The following is a 24387-nucleotide window of genomic DNA, read 5'->3' on the forward strand; positions in this document are numbered from 1 at the left end:
GCTCTGGTTAGAACTACTAGCACTTATTAGTGCTGAATAGAGGTGTCAAAAACATCCGTGCCTATTAAATGAAAAGCTAGACTATTTTTGTGAAGTCTGTTTGTCTTGCAGTATTAAGTTCCTGATGTCACCTTTCAGAGAGAGCAGTCTTTAGCATGTGCATGGTCACATGGGATGATAGTGGATTTAGTAGGGCTCTATTTTGCCCTCTTTCTAATCTCTGTTTTCTGCATGTGTTGATTTAACACTTGGCTTCTGGTTTCCACTAATTGCTGTCATATAGCCCTATGGTTTTTTGGGACATAAATTATACCCAGTCTGAACCAATTAACTTTGGATCCCTTCTCAGAATACTTTCTGAGGCCAGTATCTCAGGTTTTGACCCCAACGGCACTCTTCTTGGCTGTCTCTTTTCCTGGTTCTATCTGGGAAACTATGTTAGGTTTATAGTGTAGCTTCCTGCCGTTTTCATGAAATTAGCAGACTCTTGTGAATTGCTAACCTCTAAAACCTCCAATGTTTCATGAGTGCCCTTAGGCTTAAACTTACCCACAATCCATTTCAAATAAACTAATTTCCTTTGGGGGAGCTTTAAAGCTCTGTTCTTATGGACTACCTCACCCCTGAGCAGAATTTCTGAGTCACTGCTTTCCAGTGAGAATGGGGACAGTGGTCACTTCCCTGAGAGTGCTTCATAAATGACCAGAGTGTTGGGCAGGGAAGGTACTCTCTGTTGTTCTTGGCTTGCCTTTCCTGACATGAACCTCCCTCGTATGATCAAGCTGAGGAGAGGCATTTCAGTTCCCAAGTATTGTCAACCTGCTGTGCTTGTGTAGAGCCTTCATTGTATGAGTGGTGGCTGCATGGAAGAAGGATTGCCCAATTTCATGGCCATATATATGAGGAATTTAGATTTTTCAACTTGGAGCTGGGGGAAATGAGATATTCTGGTAGCCTGCCCTTCCTGGTGACATGCCATATTCCTTGACAGGAGATTGAGGAGAGAGAGCTTCCCCACCCCATCTTCTTAGCTGCATATGGGGGGAGGAAGTGGGTCATGGCTCAGTGCCACAGACTCTTGTTCTTACTGAGATTTGTTACATTTTCTTGATTAAATGTATAATAACTTCTGATGCTAAACCTGGAGTTAGGCTAAATGTCACAGTTTAAAGGCATGATTCTCTACAAGACTGCCCTCACTTCTGATACCAGCTGCTAGGAGGGGATTTATAGGCTACTGTCACTTCTGACCAACTGTTTATAAATTCAGATTTTCTCATGACCCTTTAGATTTAATAATTCACTAGAATCACTCACAGAATCCAGGAAAGTCCTATACAAGATTATGGAATTGTTATAGCAAAAAGGACAAATCAGAACCAGCCAAAAGAAGAGACATATAGGGTGAGATCTGGGAGGCTCCCAAACACAAAGCTTCCAGTGTCCCTTTCCCATGAGTCAGGATGGATCATCACCCCCCCCCCCCCCGCCGCCCCACACACACACGATGTGTAATATTGCCAACCAGAGGGGACTCACTCAAGTTTCCAAAGTTGTCCAGAATTTTTATGAGCTTTCATTTTATAGGCATAATTGAATCATTCATTGGCCATGAGGTTGATACCAGTCTCCAACTCTCTCTCTTTCTCAGAAATTTGACTGATATCATTTGATTCAAAGCTCCAACTATCTAATCACATCATTGGTCTTTCTGACATGGCCATCACCCATCTTGAATCATCTTGTTAGCATAAACCCTGATGTGGTCCAAAGGGTCCCCCATGAATAATAAAGACACTCCTGTCACTCAGGAAATTCCAAGGATTTAGAGACTACCTCCCAAGAACTGGGGACAGAGTCCAGCCAAATGGGAAAATGTCTTATTTGCTGTATGTACTTGGAACAATTTCTAGAGACTTAAAAATTTTTTTTTTTCATTAATACTCTTCAGTTATGGTTGTTTGATGTGGGTGGGTTAATAGATCTCCTATGTCATTTGAAATAGAATGTCTTATTTTTTTTTTTAATTAATATTTATAAGATATGCCTTATTTTCCCTATCCTTTTAGTTTTAACTTGCCTATATCATAATATTTGAATTGAGTTTCATTTAGACAGCATGTAGCTGGGTCTTAATTTTTAATCTACTCTGCCAGTCTCCTTTTAACTCATGTATTTAGGTCATTTACATTTAATGTAATCATTGGTATGGTATGGTTTATGTCTGCCATTTTATTTCTTTTTTCTATTGTTGTTGTTGTTTTTTTCTTGCCTCCTGTGGGTTACTGGGTCACTCTTTAGAATTCTACTTTGATTATCTAGACTTTCTTTGAGTTTATCTCATTATATAGCCATTTTAGTGCTTGTCTTAGTGCTTAGTGCTTGCTCTCATAATGTGTCAGTTTATGGATACTGTCATTTTACACTTTGGAGTGAAGTATAGAAATCTTACCTCTCTTTTTATCCCTTTACCTTTCTTATTTATAATTGTCTTAAGAATTTCCTCTCTATGTATTTATGTAAGTATGTATGTATGTATGTGTGTATGTATTTATTTAGTAAACTTAGTGCCCAGGGTGGAGCTTGAACCCATGACCCTGAGATTGAGAGGTGCATGCTCTAGTGACTGAGCCAGTCAGGGACCCCTCCTCTATATACATTTAGACTAATTTATACATTTAGTATAATTTTTGCTTTGTCTGGAAAATATAATTTAAAAAAACCTCAGCGAAGAAACAAATTCGAGTGTTTTTACCCATATTATTTATTTACCATGTTTTTTTCCCCTTCTTTCTGTTCTGTAGTTCTTTCTTTTTTGCTTCCTTTCTGCTAAAGATCTCGGTGTATCCATTCTTGTAGCATGGGTTTACTGGTAAAAATCATCTTAGTTTTCCTATATCTGAGAATGCTTCACTATACCCTTCATTCCTAAAGTATATTTTTGCTGGGTATAGGATTCTGGGTTGACAATACTTCCACCCATCTTCCCCCTAGCACTTGATAAATATTGTGCTATTTCCTTTTGACACCCATGGTTTGGGATGAGAATCCACTGTCATTTGAATTGTTTTTCCCCTGAGGTTAGGTTTTGCTTTTTCTCTAATTTTCAAGATTCTTTTTCTTTTTCTTCAGTTTTTGGAAGTTTAATTATGATGTGTTTTGTTGTGGATTTCTTTATATTTATCCTGCTCTGGGTTCACACAACATTTTGAATGTGTATAGTTTATGTCTTTTGCCATTTGGGGCATTTTCAGCCATTATTTATACTTCAGTACTTTTTTAGACCCACCTTCTTTCTCCTTTCCTTCTGGAACACCAGCAGCACAAATTTTAGTTCTTTTGTTGTAGTCTTACTGATCCCTGAGGTGTTCTTCATTTTATTTCTAGTCTTTTTTTCCCCCTCTCTTGTTCATATGAGGTAATTTATATCTTTTTTTCAACTTCCGCTTCACCAATTCTTTCCTCTGTTCATTCTGCTGTTGAAACCATTCACTGAGATTTTTATTTCAATTAATGTGTATTTTAGTTCCAAAATTACCATTTGGTTTTTCTTTTTACCTTCCATTTATTTGCTGAGACTTTCTATTTGCTAAAGCTTTCTATTTTGCAGTTGTTTCAAGCATGTTTTTGCTTGCTTAATTGAAGCATTTTTATCATAGCTGCTTTAACATTGTTGTTGATTTTTTAAAAATCTCTGTCCTCTCAGTATTGGCATCTTTTGATGTTTTTTCATTCAGTTTGAGGTCTTCATGTTTCTTAATATGATTTGAAATTTTTTATTGAAAACTGTGTATTTTCTTAGTATACTATGAGACTGGGTATTTTGTACACCTTCTGTTTCCATTGTGGGGTGGTTTGGGTTTTTTTTGTTGTTTTTTTTTTTTGGTGTTTTGTTTTTTCAGTGATACCACTTGGCCTGTGGAGTAGGGGTGCCACCTTGTTACTGTTAGTTGCTAGTACAAGTCCAGTTTCTCTATTCTACCTCCAATGATACCCAGGGTAGAGGACTCTTCATTATTACTGGATAGAATGGGAATTCTGGCTGCACATAGTCTTCATTGATACCACAATGGAGATAACCTTTTCACCGCTAGGTGATGATTAAAATCCTGACTCTCCAATGTTCCTCTCCAGGCAACACTCTAACAGGGAGGGGAAAGGGCTTCTCATTACTGCCGGGTAGGGGTAGGGTAGATGTCCAGGCTTTCTGTGATCTCCATTGATACTATAGGGTGAGGTCAAAGTCCCAGATTCCTATTAGGCCTTCTCCAGTACCATCACAGTGGAGGTGATGGGGAGTCTTATTATATAGCTTGATGGCGGTAAAAGCGTGGGCTCCCAACTTGGCCTTTGGTGTTATAGGTGAGAATAGGACAACAGTTTTTTGTGTGTGTGCTTGGCTGAAGTAAGTAGTTTTTGTATGAGTTTTCTGTCTTACTAGACTGTTTCTTTCCTGGTCCTAAAAAATGAGTTTGTTATTTTTGCAAGGAGATTTTTAACATTAGATACATTACTTAATATTTATATTGTTCTGGGGTGCCTGGGTGGCTCAGTCGGTTGAGCGTCTGACTTCAGCTCAGGTCAGGATCTCACCGTTTGCAAGTTCAAGCCCTGTGTCGGGCTCTGTGCTGACAGCTCAGAGCCTGGAGCCTGTTTCAGATTCTGTGTCTCCCTCTCTCTGCCCCTACCCCACTCATGCTCTGTCTCTCTCTGTCTCTCAAAAATGAATAAACATTAAAAATTTTTTAAAAATATTTATATTGTTCTAATCAGTTCATTTTTATTTATAGTATTGTGGAATTAGTCATAACTTTCTGAGTAATACATAGACTAATTTGGAATAGATTATTAAATCAGAATTTATATCATATAAGGAGAATTAAAAGAGTTATGTGGATTAAGTTCTTTCATCCTAAAGCTACACTTTTTCTGTTATGTTAAACTAATACTTGAAGTTACTTTCTCACAACAAATAAAATTATGATGCTGACTGAGCACGTTATTTTTACACGTCTTCCCAAAGGGTGGTTTCACAATGCAAATCTTTTTCTTTTTTTTAAAAGTGATTTCTGCCTGGCTCCTATTTCTAGCTTTTCTATCATGCTACTTGAGAGAGACTCTGGTTCATTGAGCCTAGAAAATAGGTTTGAAATGAAAACCGGGAGACACCTCATATTAAGTTCAATATCTTGACACTTTCTTTTCTCTGTGCTGGTGTTAGAATATTTCAAGACTCATTTCCATAGAACTTAAACGTACAGATGCAAAGAATAAGAGTTTTTGTTTTCATATTTGTTTATTTTACCGATTGAAGGGTAGTTACATGTGCTAACCCCAAAAGCCAGATGCCGAGTTGCAGTCCCAAGCCTTGCTGCTTACCATTTGTAACTTTGAGAGGTCACCATGACCTCTCTGAGCCTCAGGGCCTTCAACTGGAAAATGGACAAAATCATAATTCCTGTGACAGAGGGTTATTGTGAGGATTACTGAGCTAATCTATGCAAAGCCTGCTGTCTAGTAAGGTCTATATGAATGTTACCTATGCTTATTCTTGCTTTATGAGCTCTCTGGAACAGATGCTTGGGATGCTAGCAGGGGAATAGTGAGTGCAATGTTAGGGGCTGCTGCAGCAGACATTTCAGTGTGTGTTTCTTCCTCCTGAGAGACTGGTCATTTGTGTCATATGGCAGGCTTACATAATGCATTTTTCAGGGTTTGTTTTTTTGTTTTGTGTTTTGTTTTTTACAGTTTTTGGTAAGTAGTCATTAATGGATTTTTTTCTGTGAAGAAAAAAACTAATGGTCTTCATTTTGTCAGAAACATTTTAACCCCATTTAAATAAATGCATAATTGAACATGGCTCATTATGTTCACAAGCTGCTCTCAAACTTCATTTTTACTGTACCAGTTTTGTCTCACTTGGTAGAAATGTTCATGGTTCTGTCTTTTTTGAACAGAAGAGATTTGTTCTATATAAGCCAGCTGAGACTTTGTTTATTATTAAGGTGAATTGTGAATTTATTCACGATACTCACATCCTTATCCTTTGTCATTATATACTTTCAAGTTTTCTTTTTTAAAGAAAAAACAACTGTTCAGCCCTCGGTTTTGAAAACTCTTGACTAACCCCTTTTCTTGGCTAAGATAGTGTACATATGTACAGTGGAACAAACTTTCCAAAGGCATTTCCCAGTTCATTTGAATTTTTTTCAAACAATGTTTTTGTTTCAAAAAATAAAAATTTTTTTGTTTCAACAAAAATTTCAAAAAACTCCTTTTGTTGCTATTATTACTTTTAGCTTTTTAAAGAAAATTTATCATTTACCATTTTGTGGTTCCCCTCCTCCCCATCGCACAGCTGAAATAATGAAGGCACAGTCTCTTTTAGGTGCGCAGGGTGCTGTGTCATGACCCTTCCGGTCAGGCCTCTGCCCTGGGGTTGCGCCTGTTGTGGATCAGGGCTGGCACTTTTCCCTCTTGGTACTGTGCTCTCCAGAAGACTTTCATATCATGCCAAAAAGTTCTGTTGGTAATTTAATTCATAAACATTCACCAAACTAATAATTTCACATATATCATGTTAAATGTAGCTCCCCCCCCCGCCAAAAGAAGAAAAAAGACCAATAAAATGCACAGATTAAAAAATTAGTGCTGTCCAACTCTAAGGGCAAGAACAGGGTTAGTTTTTAACCACTGATTTAAGGTATACTTTTTGAGCACATTAAAATACATCATTTTGTTCATTTGTTCAGTAATGACTCCTTTTTCAATGTAGCTGTTTCTTTAATCCAGAACAGCTTTAGTCTCATCTGCAGTGTGAAATGTGATCAAATTTTTGCTAATTGGGAGCTTTACCTTCCAAAATGATTCTTAAACTGACCTTAAAAAAGAAACTTCTAGGGGCGCCTGGGTGGCTCAGTCGGTTAAGCGTCAGACTTCAGCTAAGGTCATGATCTCACTGTTTGTGGGTTCGAGCCCCATGTCAAGCTCTGCTGACAGTTCAGAGCCTGGAGCCTGCTTTGAATTCTGTGTCTCCTCTGTCTGCTCCTCTCCCACTCATGCTGTGTCCCTCTCTCTCTCTCTCTCTCAAAAATAAATATTAAAAAAAATGTTTAAAAAAAAAAGAAACTTGTAACAAATTCTTTACCTGTTTATTTGATTTTTTTCATTGTATTGCTTTTAGCCAACATTTTCCCTTTTTAGTTCGATTTTCAGGAGAATTTTTTTCTAATTTTGTATTAATTGATTCTTGTCTCTATCTAAATAGCTTATATTTGACTTAAAAGTTAGAACTAAGGACCTTGACTGAGCCTCAGCTGGAAGACAGGTTGATACTGAGCTGTTTGGAAAGGGAGAGGTGGGGTCCCCTAAAAATACCATCCTATTCCATTGTATCTCAATGACAGGGCAGCAGAAAGTGGAAGATTTCTAAGATCCAGTCAGGCTCCTTGCCAAAGATCATGAGAAGATGGATTGGCTATTCATATCTGCACTCCAGGAAGATGGCCATGGTGGTTCCATTGGTTCCTTTTTTTTTTTTTTTAATTTTTTTTTTAATGTTTATTTATTTTTGAGACAGAGAGAGACAGAGCATGAATGGAGGAGGGTCAGAGAGAGGGAGACACAGAATCTGAAACAGGCTCCAGGCTCTGAGTTGGCAGCACAGAGCCCGACGCGGGGCTCGAACTCACGGACCGTGAGATCATGACCTGAGCCGAAGTCGGACGCTTAACCGACTGAGCCACCCAGGTGCCCCTCCATTGGTTCCTTCTTGGGCTACGTGTGCACTCATCTAATAAATAGCCCTGAGCTTACCTGGGAAAGAAAGAGTACCAGCCCTAAGCCAGAGCCTAGGAAACCAGGGACGGTGCATCAGGCAGAGGCAGGGGTCAAAGCTGCAGACCCCAAGGCACAGGCACTGCCAATGCCAGCCCTGCTTACTCTTGGGGCCATATCCAGTGCTAGTGCCACTGTCCTTCTTGCCTCAGCGACACCTTCTTCTGGGGCCTCTGTACTGAGGGAGAGGCCCAGAGAAACATAGCAGTGCTTTCATGTAATTGTAATTTAACAAGTTGTACAAGTAGTGCAGAGGGTTTGCATGTGCCCATCACTCGGTTTCTCCCAATAGTGACATTTTATATAATTACAGGACATTCGCAAAACCAGGAAATTGACATGGGTACAATACAATGAACTAGACTGTAGACCTTCCTTAGATTTCATGAATTTTCACAAAGGTGAAAAATCACTGTAAGCCGGATAAATCATGTTGCTCATGCTTTTCTCAAATTTCCTGTTTTGAAACAGTAGTCTGTTTCCTAGTTTTTAAGATTTTTTTAAAATAACAATTTGTTTCTGAAACTTTAAAGATAAAGTGCATTGAGTGGATCAGAATGATGTTAAGAGATATTACCATCATTAAGACACACAAGGGAAAGTTAGTGAGTAGCAAATGCTACAAAGGCAGACTTTATGTTTATCAGCAGGAAAATCAGCCATACACTTGACTCTGCCGCTTGAATCTTTGGCTGCCACTTGAATCTTTGGACAAAAGATTTAAAAAAAAGAAAAAAGAAAAACTCATTAGGCATCAATTTTGCCATTAGCAACCAAGTAAGTTTTCAGATAACCAATTCAAAAAGTTGAGGGCTGTTTTAAGATAATTGATGCTAATCAGGAAGCATGCCTGTTTTCTGAGATAGCAATCAACAAAATATTCAGAGAAGAAATAAAAATCGGAGGCATCAGCTTTCAAAATATGCACAAATAATTTACTTTCTTATTAAAATTTGGTGAATTGTCCATGATAGTAACTAAGTAGAAGCAGAGTCTACCCACATGCACTATATTTCAATCAGAGGAAATTGCCACCCCACCATTCTGGTCCTTCTCTCACTTACAAACAAGTATTTTTATCCCTATGTGAATTATTAATTTTTTTTGTTATGCAAAACTTACTGTGGCAGAAGGAGACCTGAGTATTATTAGGTATTTTTTTAGTATTTACTAAAAAACATTTAGGGGCCCCTGGGTGGCTCAGGTCAAGTGTCCAGCTTCAGCTCAGGTCATGATCTCGTGTACATGGGTTCGAGCCCCACATTGGGCTCTGTGCTGACAGCTCAGAGCCTGGAGCTTGGCTTTGGATTCTTTGTCTCCCTTTGTCTCTGCCCCTACCTTGCTTGTGCTCTGTTTCTGTCTCTCAAAAAATAAAATGTTAAAAAGAAATATTTACTCCAACAGTTTTGTGACAAAATTCAAAAAATTAAAAGCTTTGGTATAAAAAGTGACAAATTTATTTTACTAAGAAGCAGCTGTGCACTCATTCCATGGACTTGCAGAGAAATCCTTCCGTATAGACTGGCATTAACCATTTGCATCAGTCTAGTGACATTATCCTTCTTACTGCATTGACTTGCCCTGTTGTTCTGATGCCCTGATACCAACTACTACTCAGTGACATTTATGTTCTTCAGCCTCTCTCAAAGAGTCAGGACATTACTGAACGTTGAAAGACAAGGTTCTCCTGAGTTTGCTTATCTGCACATATGGTAAAATCTTTTAAGAGATCTTGATTCAAAATGTCCTCTATAACTCTTCCGGTAAAGACTGAAGCTCCATAAAGATGCTCCAGGAGGTTTTGCACGAACCAGAGGGTTCACATACACATTTGAAAGAAACACAAACCCAAGGGGAAAAACATGTAAAATGTTCATGATGGTCTGGCATTCCTCATTTTGTAAGATGTCCCAGTCCCTGGCAAGTTTGGGCTTTTAAAATCCTGTTTGAGACAGGAAACAAAAGTAAACATGAACTATTAGGACTTAATCAAGATAAAACTGTTTCATCTACACAGTTAAGGAAACAGTCAACAAAACTAAAAGGCAGCCTCCAGAATGGGAGAAGATACTTGCAAGTGACAAGTGACTTGCAAGTGATAAAGCATTAGTATCCAAAATCTATAAAGAACTTCTCAAACTCAACACCCAAAACCAAATAATCCAGTTAAGAAATGGGCAGAAGACAGGAATAAACATTTTCCAAAGAAGACATCCAGATGGCTAACAGGCACAGGAAAAGAAGCTTAGTATCGTATCACTCATCATCAGGGAAATACAAGTCAACACCACAATGAGATACCACCTCACACCTGTCAGAATGCCTAAAATTACCAACACAGGAAGCTACAGATGTTGGTGAGGATGAAGGGGAGGTAAAGGGGAGCCCTCTTACACTGTTGGTGGGAATGTATACCGGTACAGCTACTTTGGAAAACAGTGTGAAGGTTCCTCAAAAAGTTAAAAGTAGAACTACCTTATGACCCAGCAATTGTATTACTAGGTATTTATCCAATGGTAAAAAAATACAGATTCGAAGGGGCACATGCACCTCCATGTTTATAGCAGCACTATCAACAATAGCCAAACTATGGAAAGAGCCCACATGTCCATCAACTGATGAATGGATAAAGAAGATGTGTGTGTCCGCGCGCGCGCGCACACACACACAATGAAATATTACTCAGCCATCAAAAAGAATGAAATCTTGCCATTTGCAACCACTTGGATGGAGCTAGAGTAATAAAAATGCCCATTTCATATGGTTATTATGGGGAGCTAAATGAGATAATTAATGTAAAGTGCTAGCATAATGCCAGTGTTGTATCTACAAGGTAGCTGTGTGCAATGGTTACAAACTGATAGTATGAAGATGGGAGGCAAAATCTAGGACAAAAGACAGATGATGGGAGAATGGGTTCAGGACATCCTAAGAGCATGAATATAATAGGATATAGCAGGCTTGAGCAAGGGAAATACATTTGAAGTCCATGAGCAAAACTGAGGTCCAAACTAACAGGAAATAAGGCACAAGCCTAGGTGGTTACATGAGAAGAAGTTTATCCTACATAATAATCAAATGTAAATTAATGTAACAGTGAAATATTATAGTGTCAATAATTATTTAGAATAACTAAAGCCTGTTTCAACAGAAGGATGAGAAATCAGGTTTAGTTACACAATGCTAATAGAAGTATAGATTGTTGGGGCACCTGGGTGGCTCAGTTGGTTAAGCAGTCGACTTCTGCTTGGGTCATGATCTCACGGCTCGTGAGCCCACACAGCGTTCTGTGCTAACAGCTGGGAGCCTGGAGCCTGCTTCCGATTCTGTGTATGTCTCTCTCTCTCTGCCCCTCCCCCCCCCCAAAATAAATAAACATTAAAAAAAATATTTGGAAGTATAAATTGTTATAGGTTTCCAGGAGGCCTAATTGGCAAAATAAGTTAGAGTCCTTAAGTATTTATAGCCTAAATTACACTTTGATTCTACTTTCAGAATCTTTACCCTTCTGAAAAGCTACTTAAATTTACAACAGGAAGAACCTAAACTAATTGTGACCAGTGCATTTACTCCGTTACTAATATTCAAGTTGAAAATCATTCAGTGGTTGACTGCAGAAATCCACATGTGTCTTTATACTCTTTCAACAACTATTCTACTAGTTGAGCTCTGTAGAAAGGAATCTTCTTTATTCGTGAAGAAAAGTCAACGCAGGCTTTACTTGTAGAATAAGGGAGTCTGAACCCTGCGTGAGTTCTTATACTGTGAGGTAATGCCTCTCTTGAGTGTTGAGAGAGCATTTTTGTTGCTTTATAATATTGTTATTGGCAAGCCCGTTACTGCTGTATAATAACAATACTGAAGTAATGCTGTTAGTTTCTTGATTTCTTAAATTGAGTGTCGAATTTAGAGTCATAACATTTAAATTATTCTTCAAATAAGAGTTACATGTGGTATTTATGCAGCTAGTGAAAAAACAAAAACCAATAAGACATTTCATTTATCAAATTGGTAAATATTTTTACAACTTTATTGAGGTATAATTGAAGTATAATAAGCTGCACATAAGGTATTCAGTTTGATCACTTTTGACATATGACCTGTTTTTACTTACAGCACTTCTGACACCAAATATATGGGGATCTTTTTCCCCATACCAACCAGTTCTCCAATTTTCCAGAAACCAGTTGGGTGTCCGACAGTTCCACTCAATTCTGACACTACCCAGAATGGAAAGTAGACCCCCACAGATAAGGACACTGTCGCACAAGACTGCCCCACTTCAGATGCCAGGCACAAGTCCTTTGCTGCCACCTGTACTTCTGGCCAACAGGCTATAAATTTAGGGGGTTCCCCCGACCCTCTCCTCAAGTTTGATCATGTGCTAGAATGGCTTACAGAACTCAGGAAGATATTTTATTTACTATCACTGGTTTATTATAAAGGATATAACATGAACAGTTAGAAGGGTCTGGACCACAGCAGTTGGCATCGGGATGCACCAAACCTCCCAGCATGTCAATATGTTTGAAACTCAAGAGGTCTCCGAGCTTCATCATTTGGGGGCTTTTTATGGAGGTTCCATTACATAGACATGATTGATTAAATCATTGACCGTTGGTGCTTGAACTCAAATCTTTAGCTCCTCTCACCTCCCCAGAAGTGAGGTTCTTATTTTGGTATTGGATATTATTTAAAGATCTTCTCCCTTATCTACACTAACAGAAAGCAGAGGCGCAAAGATGTTTTAGTAATAATAATATCCAATACCAAAATAGGGGGAAAAAGGTACTTTCATATATGAATATGGGAATGTAAAATTGTTACAACTTTTGTGGAGCTGTGCCAATTTGGAGCAAATTGTTAGCGTCAAAAAACACCTAAAATGCATGTTGTTTGAACTAGCAATTCTGTTTCTAACTTAAAGAAATAAATTTTCTTATAAACAAGGATTTAAAAGGGGCGCCTGGGTGGTGCAGTCGGTTAAGCGTCCGACTTCAGCCAGGTCACGATCTCGCGGTCCGTGGGTTCGAGCCCCGCGTCGGGCTCTGGGCTGATGGCTCAGAGCCTGGAGCCTGTTTCCGATTCTGTGTCTCCCTCTCTCTCTGCCCCTCCCCCGTTCATGCTCTGTCTCTCTCTGTCCCAAAAATAAATAAAAAACGTTGAAAAAAAATTAAAAAAAAAAAAAAGGATTTAAAAACAAAAATGTTTATCACTATGTTGTTTACAGTTACAAAAATTTGGAAACAAGTTAGATGTCCAACAATATGGGCTTGTTTAAGGTAATAGTTTGTATAATTAAATATTATGCTTTAATATTAGTAGTAAAAGTCTATTGTTTTATAAACAACAGGATCATATGGTATTCCTGTGTTTTAGCACATTTTTTCACCTCAACAACAAAAAAGAGTTCATATAAAAAATACTAAAACTGTATCTTTAAAGCAAAATGTTAAAAATAGTTTCCTCTGTTTAGTGAGATTTATCTGTATTTTTTCCAGTGCATATATTTTTTAAGTTTATTTATTTATTTTGAGAGAGAGAGAGAGAGAGAGAGGAAGAGAGGGGGAGAGCACATCTCCACACAAGTGAAGAAGGAGCAGAGAGAGAGGAGAGAGAATCCCAAGTAGGCTCCAAGCAGTCAGCACAGAGCCTGACATGGGGCTCAAATTCACAGACCGTGAGATCATGACCTGAGCTGAAATCAGGAGTCAGATGCTTTACTGACTGAGCCACCCAAGTGCCTTGATGCATATTTTCTTTAAAAAATTTTATTTGAAATTTTTTCCTGATTATAAAACTAACACAAAAGCATAAAATCAATCCATAAAATTGGACTGATATATGAATTTGAGCTATAAATTATTTTATAAAATAACTTCTTTGTTTTGATGTTATCAGGATAAAGTCCTTGGAGTTTGGCCCTCCCTACCTCCACTTTTTACCTTTTGCAGTTCCCACCTCCCTCTTCATGCCCTAGTGGTAAGGAAATGCCTGAGGTTTCCTGGCACATGCATTCGGCCAGTCCCTGCCTTTGTCTGTCTGCCTTTAGTTTTCTTCCTCCTCAGCTTTATTCTCCTTATCCCTTGAAATCTGCTGTCAGATTTCAGCATGTTCAGGCATGTTCGAGAAGCCTTTCCTGAGCTCCTAGTGCTTAACCTTTCTCATCCCACTGCTCTCTAGATTCATTTCTTCTGAGCCACCTGCCACATATTAGCCCTTTTCATTTTCCTCTCCCAACAGAATGAGCCTCACTGGAGGTCAGGACAGTATTGGTTAGCACAGCACCTAGAACCTAGCAATAGAAGCTTACCTATGTGTGTGTACACGCACGTGTATAACTGAACAGTAGAAATAAAGATGTGATGGGATCAAGTAGCATGGAGTGTTGGAAGAAGTGTGAATATATCTGCATGACTGGAGCATGAGATCTTTATGAAGAATTTAGATGAGGATAGAAATGTAAGGAGGAGCCAGATAATTAAGGGCTTTATTTGGCATCCCAAGGAATTTGGATTTTATAGCATAGTGATGGGAAGCCAGAAAAGATGTTTATGTAAGAAAATCACTAGCCTTAGCATTTTTCAAAGTGTTAGTTGTTATCAATGTTATGTAAAAAACTGGGACTTGGAATTTTTGAACCACTATATTGGACTCCTGAAATTAATACAACACTGTATGTTAACTATACTGGAATTAAAATCTAAATTAAAAAAAAACTTAGATGTAAAATAAATTTGGGAAGTCCTGGGTAAAACCAAGTTGAATAGATTTTTATTCTTTTGGACTTCTCAGTCTTTACTATGCTAATATGCATTTTTAATCCTCCAAAAGGTAGGTATGTGTGTGTGTGATATAATTTACATTATTTCCCAGATTTATTTATCATAGAACACTTCTATTTGGGACTATGTTATAGACATTTGGGGAAATAGACACTAGTATCAGTGAAACCTTTTAGTGATTGTTACAGTAGTTCAGGTGAGAAACATTGAAGGCTTGAATCAGAAGGTTAATGGTTGGAGAGAGAGAGAGAGAGAGGAGAGAGAGGCAGGCAAGAGCATGGTAATTAGGTTTTATCTGCCAGAACACATTCTCCAGAAGTGGTGATTTCTCAGTAATTTTATAAGATAGCATGATTTGTGATTTGCTAATATCTGATCCAAAGACATTAGAACAAGCAGTGTGAAATGCAGTTTGAAACATCTCTGAGATAAATGGTGGTCAGAGGAAAGTGCTTCTATTTATATGTTTACAACCCCACCAACTGATAACATAGCCCCAGGCTCACTCCTTTTGATATCAGAACCTGTCCACCGTCTGGCATGAACTAATGCACTTGATGATGAAGGGACAGATTCTAGACTGAATATGGTGACTACTTGTTACTGGGTGAGGCAAAGCCAGGAGTCTAGGTTGGACAACCGAGCAGATAGATGGTGGTATCATAATGAGATTTGCAAGATAGGACAGTGTGCCAGTGTTGGGAAGAAGGCACTCTGTCACTCTTTGAAATGTTCATGAGTGAGAGTTGTCTGTGGGACACCCTTGTGAAGAGGAACCGCACCCGGAGGCCATCAGGTCTATGAGTTTGTACCTCCGATGATTTGGACTGATCCCAGCCCTCATTTTACCTACTGTCTCTCAGTTGCTGTGTATGTTAGAGGTTCATGTCTCTATGAGATCATAAAAAATTAAATTGCACGTTGAAGACCAAGCACATTCCTAATCTTTTTAAACTTCTGATTTTAGGAATATTGAACTATATATTATTCATCTCTAAACGGAGGCTGCCTCTGCCTCTGCAGGTACGAGGAAGATGCTTGATTGACAGTGTTTCTTACTACTTGGTTACTAAACCAAGTAAAAGCATTAAGTTAACTATTTTATTTTTATTTTAATTATTTTAAGTGTAGTAACACTGTTCCTTCATTTTATTTATAGCTCCAAAAGGAATTCTTCATTTGTCTCCTGATGTTTATCAAGAGATGGAAGCCAGCCGCCACAAAGTAATCTCTGGCACTACTCTAGGCTATTTGTCACCCAAAGATATGAACCAACCCTCAAGCTCTTTCTTCAGTATATCTCCCACATCGAATAGTTCAGCTACCATTGCCAGGGAACTCCTAATGAATGGAACGTCTCCTACAGCTGAAGCCATAGGTTTAAAAGGAAGTTCTCCTACTCCCCCTTGTTCTCCAGTACAACCTTCAAAACAACTGGAATATTTAGCAAGGATTCAAGGCTTTCAGGTATGAATTACAAGCAAAAACAAAAACAAGAAAAAAAATTCATTAGCCCCAAATCCTTCATCTCTATCCATCAGAAAGCTCATTCTTGCCTGCTAGTGTGATCTATATGCCACTTACATTGTAAAGTATCAGGAACACAGAGGTCAGAAAAAAGAGAGCCATATGCACGTGCCTCATTTTTTTTTTTTTTTTTCATTCTATCCATTCATCTTTTGCTTCCTGGCTCTCCTCCGTTTTTCTTCTTCTTCCTATTATTTTTTTTTTTTTGAAAATTTTTAATTCTCTGTTCTGTCTTCCAGTTGGTCTTGATTGGGTGCATCTATCTTCTCACTCTGTCTTCCACAAACAAAAATTCTGCCTTTCATACATTTGGTGTTAGTATTTAGCACTAAGTTCTCCCTCATTTACAATAAGGCTGAGGTTTTCTAATGATGATTTTATTTCCATAGCAGTTTTGAAGTCGGCATTCTATTGCTAGTAATGATTCAGGTATACCGTTAAGGTACAACATCCTAGAACTCTGTTATCTTAGGAGTCAATTAAACATGGTATTAGAACAATAAGGACATGCTTTCTAGTTGTTTGAAGCATAAAAACATGTATTTGTTTTAGTGGATCACGTTTTGAACCGTGTAGGGTAGGCCCTGCCTCGGTACTAATAATTCTGTTTTACTGGTTAGTCTAACTCTAGCTCACAGCTCACTGAACTTGTGTATATGAATTTGGGAATGGGAATTTTTTCCCCTATTCTTTGTTCCCTTAGGAAAAAAACCCAGCAGTCCTTTGTGGATAGAGCTTTTAAAAGAATTGTTAACTCTAGGAAGAGGAAATACCTATGTTCTGATTTCTTAGTTGCCTTGAAAATCATGTACTGAACTGTAACTGCTGACTTGACTGGATGAACAGCCGTGTGCTTGTGCGTAGAAAGAGTGTACTGCACCCTCAGATCTCACTGTTCTCATCCCCTTTTCCATCTTAGTCTTATTCCCTAAGACCAAAAACTGTAATTTCCTTTAGAAATGCTCTAGAAGATCTGTATTGTGTAGAATGATCATGTATTTATAAAAATTTTACCAGTTTAGATACGAAATCAGAAAGAAGATCTTGTGTTTTGGCAGGTATTCTGCATGGTTTTTTTTGTTTGGTTGTTTGGTTGTTTGTTTGTTTGTTTGCCTTCACAGAAACCCGATTCTTTCAAATCTATTGCCAGGTAATCGTTAGTGTTTTTAATCAGACTATTAATATGAATTGAAGAAGCTGTTATCACTTATTGGCTCTGTCGTCTGAAATTTTAAACACTTGATTTAAAGTTAAAAAATTTTAGAATTTGTTTTTGTTGTTTACCTTAAGAATGACAATAAATCACTGTTTAAAATAAAAAGACCTTGATTCATATAGTTAAAGTACTGGAGAAAAGCTAATAATTCTTAGTTTTATCTATAATCTGCACACAATGAACTAGAAATAAACTGTGATGAAAAGAAATTCAGTGCTTATTTACAAACCTAGTCATTTAGAAATGTCTGAGAATAACACTGCATTTTTATAGAAACAAAGCACAAAATACATTCAAGCTCTGAATTGATTTTTTTGCTTGGAGATGTTATTATGGTAGATGTAATTTTGCTGCCAGAAAAACTACTTAAATTTTTTTATTTGTATTTATTTGTTAATTCTTGGTAATGATAACAATTATAATTTTATAATTACTTTAGTCAAAATGGAGAGTCTGTTTCCCTTATTATTGGGCTGACTGCTCAGACCTCTTTATAAAGCTTATGCTAAGATGATATACTCTTATTTATGACAAGTTAAACATTTCCAAATTCGTGTACTGTGATTTTTACATACTAATGAACATAAACAGATGGTTTGAAAACATTACTGTGCTTCTTTGGTCGAATGAGCTTGGTACTGAGTGAAATCCTGTGTCACGGAGAGATCACAGCCTGCATCTGAGCAGTGAACAGAATCTTTGTGGGAAATGGCTTAGTGTCTTCTCAGGCACATGGCATATCTTCATGATGTCACAGTAAAAGGTTCTTCATAGTTGAGAGTTTGTAGGTTACTAACTTTATCAGGTATCTTTACATGGTAGAAAAACATGTAGACTGTTTCTCTTTCTTAAATGTTTCAACTGGACTGTAGTTTAGAAGTTATAGGGTCAGCTTGTTATGGATTTCATGCTATTCTGTTATTTTTCTTTCTGGAATTTAAAACAATAAATTCTTTTTCTGTGTTTCTAGGTTAGTACTTTTTTATTTTGTTATTGTACATTGAATAGATATTACTGCTTATTGAATATTGTATAAACCCTTCTTTGGCCTTCCTTGACCATTTGAAATTTGATTTAAGCCTATCAGAGCCTTTGTATGTGACAGCTATATTGTATTACAAAGTAAAAATATATTAGTGTACTGAAAACTAAGTTGTTTTAGCTTTAAATTTTTTTCATTACTCAATCTTTAATTGAAATTTATAAATTACAGAAAGCCTATTTGCTTACTAGAATGTAGGTATTAAGCTCACATTTTTTGCTTAAATCTACAAAATAATTAAAATTATTATGCAATTAAAGTTATTATTAATAAAGCTGACTTCACAGAGCAGAATGTGACTGAACACCTGCACATTCTTGGTACTTTTATCACTGTTTGGGCTCACCTTAAGTTTTATCATATTTTAGATGCAAGCGTCTGGATCCCTGTCATAAATGAGTGTTTCTTTGAAGTTTTATTGAGTGCATTTTAACTATCCTCTTTTAAAGTCTGAATGTTCTTATTGATTGTCTTATTATTTTCTAGCAAGAAAAGTTTTTTTAAGTTTTTATTTATTTTTGAGAGAGACGATGTGAGTGGGGAGGGGCAGAGAGAGAGAGAGAGAGAGAGAGAGAGAGAGAGAGAGAGGGAATTCCAAGCAGGCTGTGCGCTGCCAGCTCAGAGCCCTATGCGGGGCCCAAACTCACAAACTGTGAGCTCATGACTTGAGCCAAAAGAGTCAGATGCTAAACTGACTGATCCTGGCACCCCAAAACTATTCAGCTCTTTAAATGTTTAATGTTTATTTATTTTTGAGAGAGAGAGAGATGGAGACAGAGTGTGAGTAGTGGAGGGGCAGAGAGAGAGGGAGACACAGAATCTGAAGCAGGTTCCAGGCTCTGAGCTGTCAGCACAGATCCCGATGCGGGGCTTGAACTCATGAACTGGGAGACCTGCACTGAAGTCAAACGCTTAACCAACTGAGCCAACCTGGTGCCCTGTAACTATTCAGCTTTTTAAAGACAGTTATTATGGCGGAGACATTCTTGAAATGCTGTGCATTTGAACTGAAGTAGATTTTGTTTTGTTGTGTTATAATTTACGTTATTCTAAGTTATAACATTAATATGCTTGGCCATACTAATTTTATTAGAAATCTAGATTTGTATAATTAGATATAAACAGTTTCTTTGTCTTTTGGTTCTTCTACTAATTCCAGTGTATGTGTATGGGTAGGGTGGTTCCCACACAGCACCAAGTAATTCTCAGGACACCAGCAAGGTGTCAGAATTCAACTCAATTCCAATACTATTTCCATGGAGACAGCATCAGATGCCCCAGGTCAAGGGTTCAGTCCTGCCAGACACCCTCAGCCCTCCCCACCAACTATTAGATGCCAGTAGCAAGCCCAGGTTGCTGCCTGTACTTTTGACTGACCAGCCATCAATCAGAGGTTCCCACAACCTCCTCCTCAGGTTCAGTAATTTGCTAGAGCAACTCCCAGGACTCCGAGAATTTTACTTCCTAGATCACCCGTTTATTGTGAAAGGAAATAAGTCAGAGCAGCCAGAGGGAAGGGCACAGAGCTTCCACGCCTTCTCCTGGCGCACCACCTTCCCAGCACCTCCATGTGCTCACCAACCCAGAAGCTCTCAGAATCCTGTCCTTTTGGACTTCATTATGAAGCCACGATTGGTTAAATCATTGACCATTGGTGATTGATTCAACCTCCAGCCCCTCTCCCATCCCCCAAGGTCAGGGGGATGGGACTGAAAGCTCTAACACTCTAATCATTGTTTGGCTCCATTGGCGATCAGCTCCCATCCTTAGCAAACGACTCTATCGCTTTCAATACTTAGGAAATACCAAGGGTATGGGGAGCTAGTATCAGAAAAAAGGGGTGAAGACCAAATGTATATTTCTTATAAATCATAGTATCATGCTCTATTTAAATGAGTCATTAGAAAAGTGATTTGATTGGAAATGAAAATTAATTCTTTTAGCAAGTTATCCTTTCTAGATGAATTTAATTTCATTTTGCTATTCTCTGTCCCCTTTTTGTGATCATCATCCATTGAATAGTGTTGATTTTGAAACCTCTGGATAAACTATAAGCTAGGTTTGCTTTTTTCACATTAAGAATATAAACAAAGAAATAGTTGTCGTCTTAGTTAAACCATAATTATTTTTACAGAATCAAGGAGGGTTTTATAGAGGGTTTTTTTTTTTTATTATTTTGAGTTTTAGATGTTAGTACTGTTTCTAGCAAGATGAAAATGTCAGTAGAAAGCTTTAAAATACCTACTTAAAATCTTTCTTTGAAATACAATTCAAACTTAATACATTTCAACTGGTTTTATCTCCTTTTATGAAGTTTAATATGATTATAGCAGGCTTATTTTACAGTTACAGGCTTCCTTTAAATATTTATTTTAACATATATGGCATATAACATTAAAAAAATTTTTTTAGCATTTATTTATTTTGAGAGAGAGAGTCAATGCAAGCAGGGGAGGGGGCAGAGAGAGAGGGAGACACAGAATCCGAAGCAGGTTCCAGGCTCTGAGCTGTCAGTACAGAGCCTGACGTGGGGCTTGAACCCACAAGCCATGATATCATGACCTGAGCGAAAGATGGACGTTCAACTGACTAAGCCACCCAGGCGCCCCTATGGCATATAACATTTTAAGAATATGGCCGTAATACAGATTCCATTAAGAATTAGTATGGAAGGTAGCTGACCAATCTGAGAATCAACCTTTTGTCTTTCCTTTTTCATTCTTCCCTGTACCTCATTTTTTATAATCCAAGTATTTATCATCAAAGAGGCTATTTGCAGCTTTTTTTTTTTTTTAAGAATGAGGGATCTATTTTTTTCAAAGAGCAATATAAATTAAACTTTGTAGGTTTTTTTCGTAGAATATGGAGAAAGAAATCATGCATATACATATACCCCCCACTTAGAAATATGTTTTTCCCCAATTTTAAATTTATCCTTGAAACATAACTTACTACATTATTTCTCAGCCCAAATTTTCATCTATGCCACTATAGAAATGGCTGTATAAAATGGGGAGAAGTTACTCAGAGTGCAATGAGTAAAATACATTTGTGGGTTTGGCATGGGGTCAGAGAGAGAATCCTAAGCGCGCCCTGCTGCTTAGCACAGAGCCCTATGCAGGGCTTGATCCCAGCACCTAGGGATCATGATCTGAACTGAAATCAAGAGTCAGATGCTCAACCGACTGAGCCACCCAGGCACCCCTGCAGTCATTCTTTAAAAATCCCTTTTGGATTTGGCCTTTACTACTTTCCAAAGACGTTGGAGACTTGGTTTAGTATTTGAACTCTCCCAAAGGCTTGGTGTTTCTATAGTGACCCTAAAATTCAGGTTTGTTCTTCAAATGGGCAACCCAAGTTTGTGTAGACTGACTTATTGTCTCTGGTATCATCATACCTTGACATATTTTGCCAAACTCCCAAAAGTATGCAGACTACATATTACAAAACTACTTCTGTAAAACCCAGTGGAATTATCTATCAACTCATTTTGCTGAAATTTCTAACTCTATAGAAAAAAACTTCTGGTTGAAAGAAAGAAATCCTGATGCATATAAACCATGATCAGTAACAATAATATAGGTAAGAATCAGGCAAGCCTTGAGTAAAATAGTCCCTTATTACTACATGCATTTATTCTGGACTCACTTCACCCTAAGTCACTACAGAGTACAACCATGGAACTCAAAAGGACAAAGACATTCATCTTGGAGCCTTGATGTGCCAGCACGCACATAGTAAGACATATAAGGTATTTCAAAGAAAAAGTACTATACAAACATGGAAAGAGCCTTTCCTACCACCGTGACTTTGATGTGGTACAGAAAAAAACAAAGGCTGTCATTAATGTGTCTTCCCCAAGTAGAAATACCTAGCTTTCTCTGTTTGTGTCAAACTTCAGCTCAGCATGAGAATTCTACTTGGAATCATTTGAAAATCATGGGGCGCCTGGGTGGCGCAGTCGGTTAAGCGTCCGACTTCAGCCAGGTCACGATCTCGCGGTCCGTGGGTTCGAGCCCCGCATCAGGCTCTGGGCTGATGGCTCAGAGCCTGGAGCCTGTTTCCGATTCTGTGTCTCCCTCTCTCTCTGCCCCTCCCCCGTTCATGCTCTGTCTCTCTCTGTCCCAAAAATAAATAAACGTTGAAAAAAAAAAATAAAAAGAAAATCAAATCTTTGAAGAAATTATTTTTCATCTAAAGGTGAATTAAATTTCCTTTTGCTAGAAAAAGTCGGCAATAATAGGATTTTTACTTAGGGACATGAGATTAACTGTTCTACCCATCGAGTCTCTTCATGTTGGGCAAATAGCAATATACCCGTGCTCATTCTGAGTCATGTTGAAATGATCTATTTTTCTCTCTCCAGCAATCAGCTGTGTCTAAGATTTTTTTCATTAGTGACTGTGGTTAAAATTTCATATGTATTGTTCTCTTCTCACCCAGGATAAATCTTGAAAAAGAGAGCAATATGTGGAATTATTGCACGTAAAGGATTTTCTGCACACTGAAAAAAACAAACAACTAAGATAGCAGGCGCATGCTTCATTTTGGAAATATATGGGTAAATAAGGAAACGAAACTGACATTTACTGATTTAAGTAGGCTTTACGACCAGCGTGGAGCCCAGTGCAGAGCTTGAACTCACAACCCTGAGCTAAGATCAAGAATCAGATGCTTAACCAACTGAGCCACCAAGGCACCCAGATCTTTGTATTATTTTAAATCAAACTGTTGTATAGTGTTTGGAGATTGATCCCTGTAAGTAGGACTAAGTTTGTGGTGGAGGTCCATGGTCTTCTAGATAGTGGTTTAGTTATTGATTTTATTAATCCATTTATGCCCTCTATTAGATACATAACCGAGTCTGAGTTATTTAAGAGTTCTAACTCTTTTGAGCTGGAAGGAAGTTTGAATTTTATTCTGACATAAAATTTTATTATGTAAATACACATTTGATGGACTACACAAGTAAAAGCTTTCTATTAGCAATGTAGTTTACTCATTTCCCATGTGGAATTATTAGTTAATTTTAAACCCTGACAGAGTTTAGGTTCTGGAAAGTTCTGCCATCTTAACAGGGTCACATCAAAAGGCAGAGTTACTTGTCAGAGATAAGGGATATTTGAAGAACGTTCAACATGTTTTTGTCTGTATTACTGTCATTTTTTTAAGTTTAAGAAAAGCCCAGAATCAAGTCCTAAATTGGAACATTTGAGGAAACAAAGACCGCAGTTTGAAGACGATACAGTGATAGCTTGAATAAACCTTATTAAGAGAAAAATAGTAGCTAATGCATTAGTTTTCAGTAATCTCAGTATGTGAAAGAACTAGATGGATATGAAGTTAAATCTGGCTACAGAGTTTGTCAGCCCATTGAATACTGGAATTGATTTGTTTGAAGAACAGGAAATGGGACATCTGCTTATTCATTCTGGGCAAACACTTAATAAGTACCTACACATGATAGGTAACATGTCAAGCACTGGACACAGTAGGAATTATGGTCAAGTTGAGCACAGACAGGTAAATAAAACCAATATGCCAAAGGTTGGCCACTACCATAAATTAGTCCTATCTCCAAGGATCATTGTTTGAACATTACACAACCGTTTGATAAAAATAATTAAAGATTTGTAGCATCTGCATGAAATAATGTATATAATGTCTACCCCCATAGTAAGAGGCATAAGGGTCACTTCACTTTAGGTGTAGTTAGCCATGTCAAGAATCACAAATAAGAACGAACAGCTCTGACCGAAAGAATTAGGGAAGAACAGCGGATGAGACATTTGAAATAACTTTTAAAGAGCACATAGAATTTTCAGGTGAATAAGAATAGCAGGCAGAAGCCAAGCACTGAAGAAATGAAAGGACACAGCATTTCAGAAAATGCTTAGAGTCAAAGTGGAAGTGGCTGGCAGGGAGACTGAAAAGCTGTGTGTTGCTGGGAGTTTGGATTTTAGCTGTTAGGCAGAGACCAG

The 24387-nt window shown here is 37.8% G+C and overlaps 1 protein-coding gene across 1 annotated transcript in view; it reads left to right on the forward strand.

The window, feature by feature from the left end:
* STAU2 (staufen double-stranded RNA binding protein 2) overlaps window positions 1-24387 on the forward strand; it is a 304556-nt gene that overhangs the window by 162992 nt on the left and 117177 nt on the right. The window contains 1 exon segment of the mRNA XM_030304456.2: window positions 15781-16088. Coding sequence (XP_030160316.1) covers window positions 15781-16088 — 308 coding nt within the window.

This window comes from Lynx canadensis, chromosome F2 (assembly GCF_007474595.2).
Source record: "Lynx canadensis isolate LIC74 chromosome F2, mLynCan4.pri.v2, whole genome shotgun sequence".
Lineage (NCBI taxonomy): Eukaryota > Metazoa > Chordata > Mammalia > Carnivora > Felidae > Lynx > Lynx canadensis.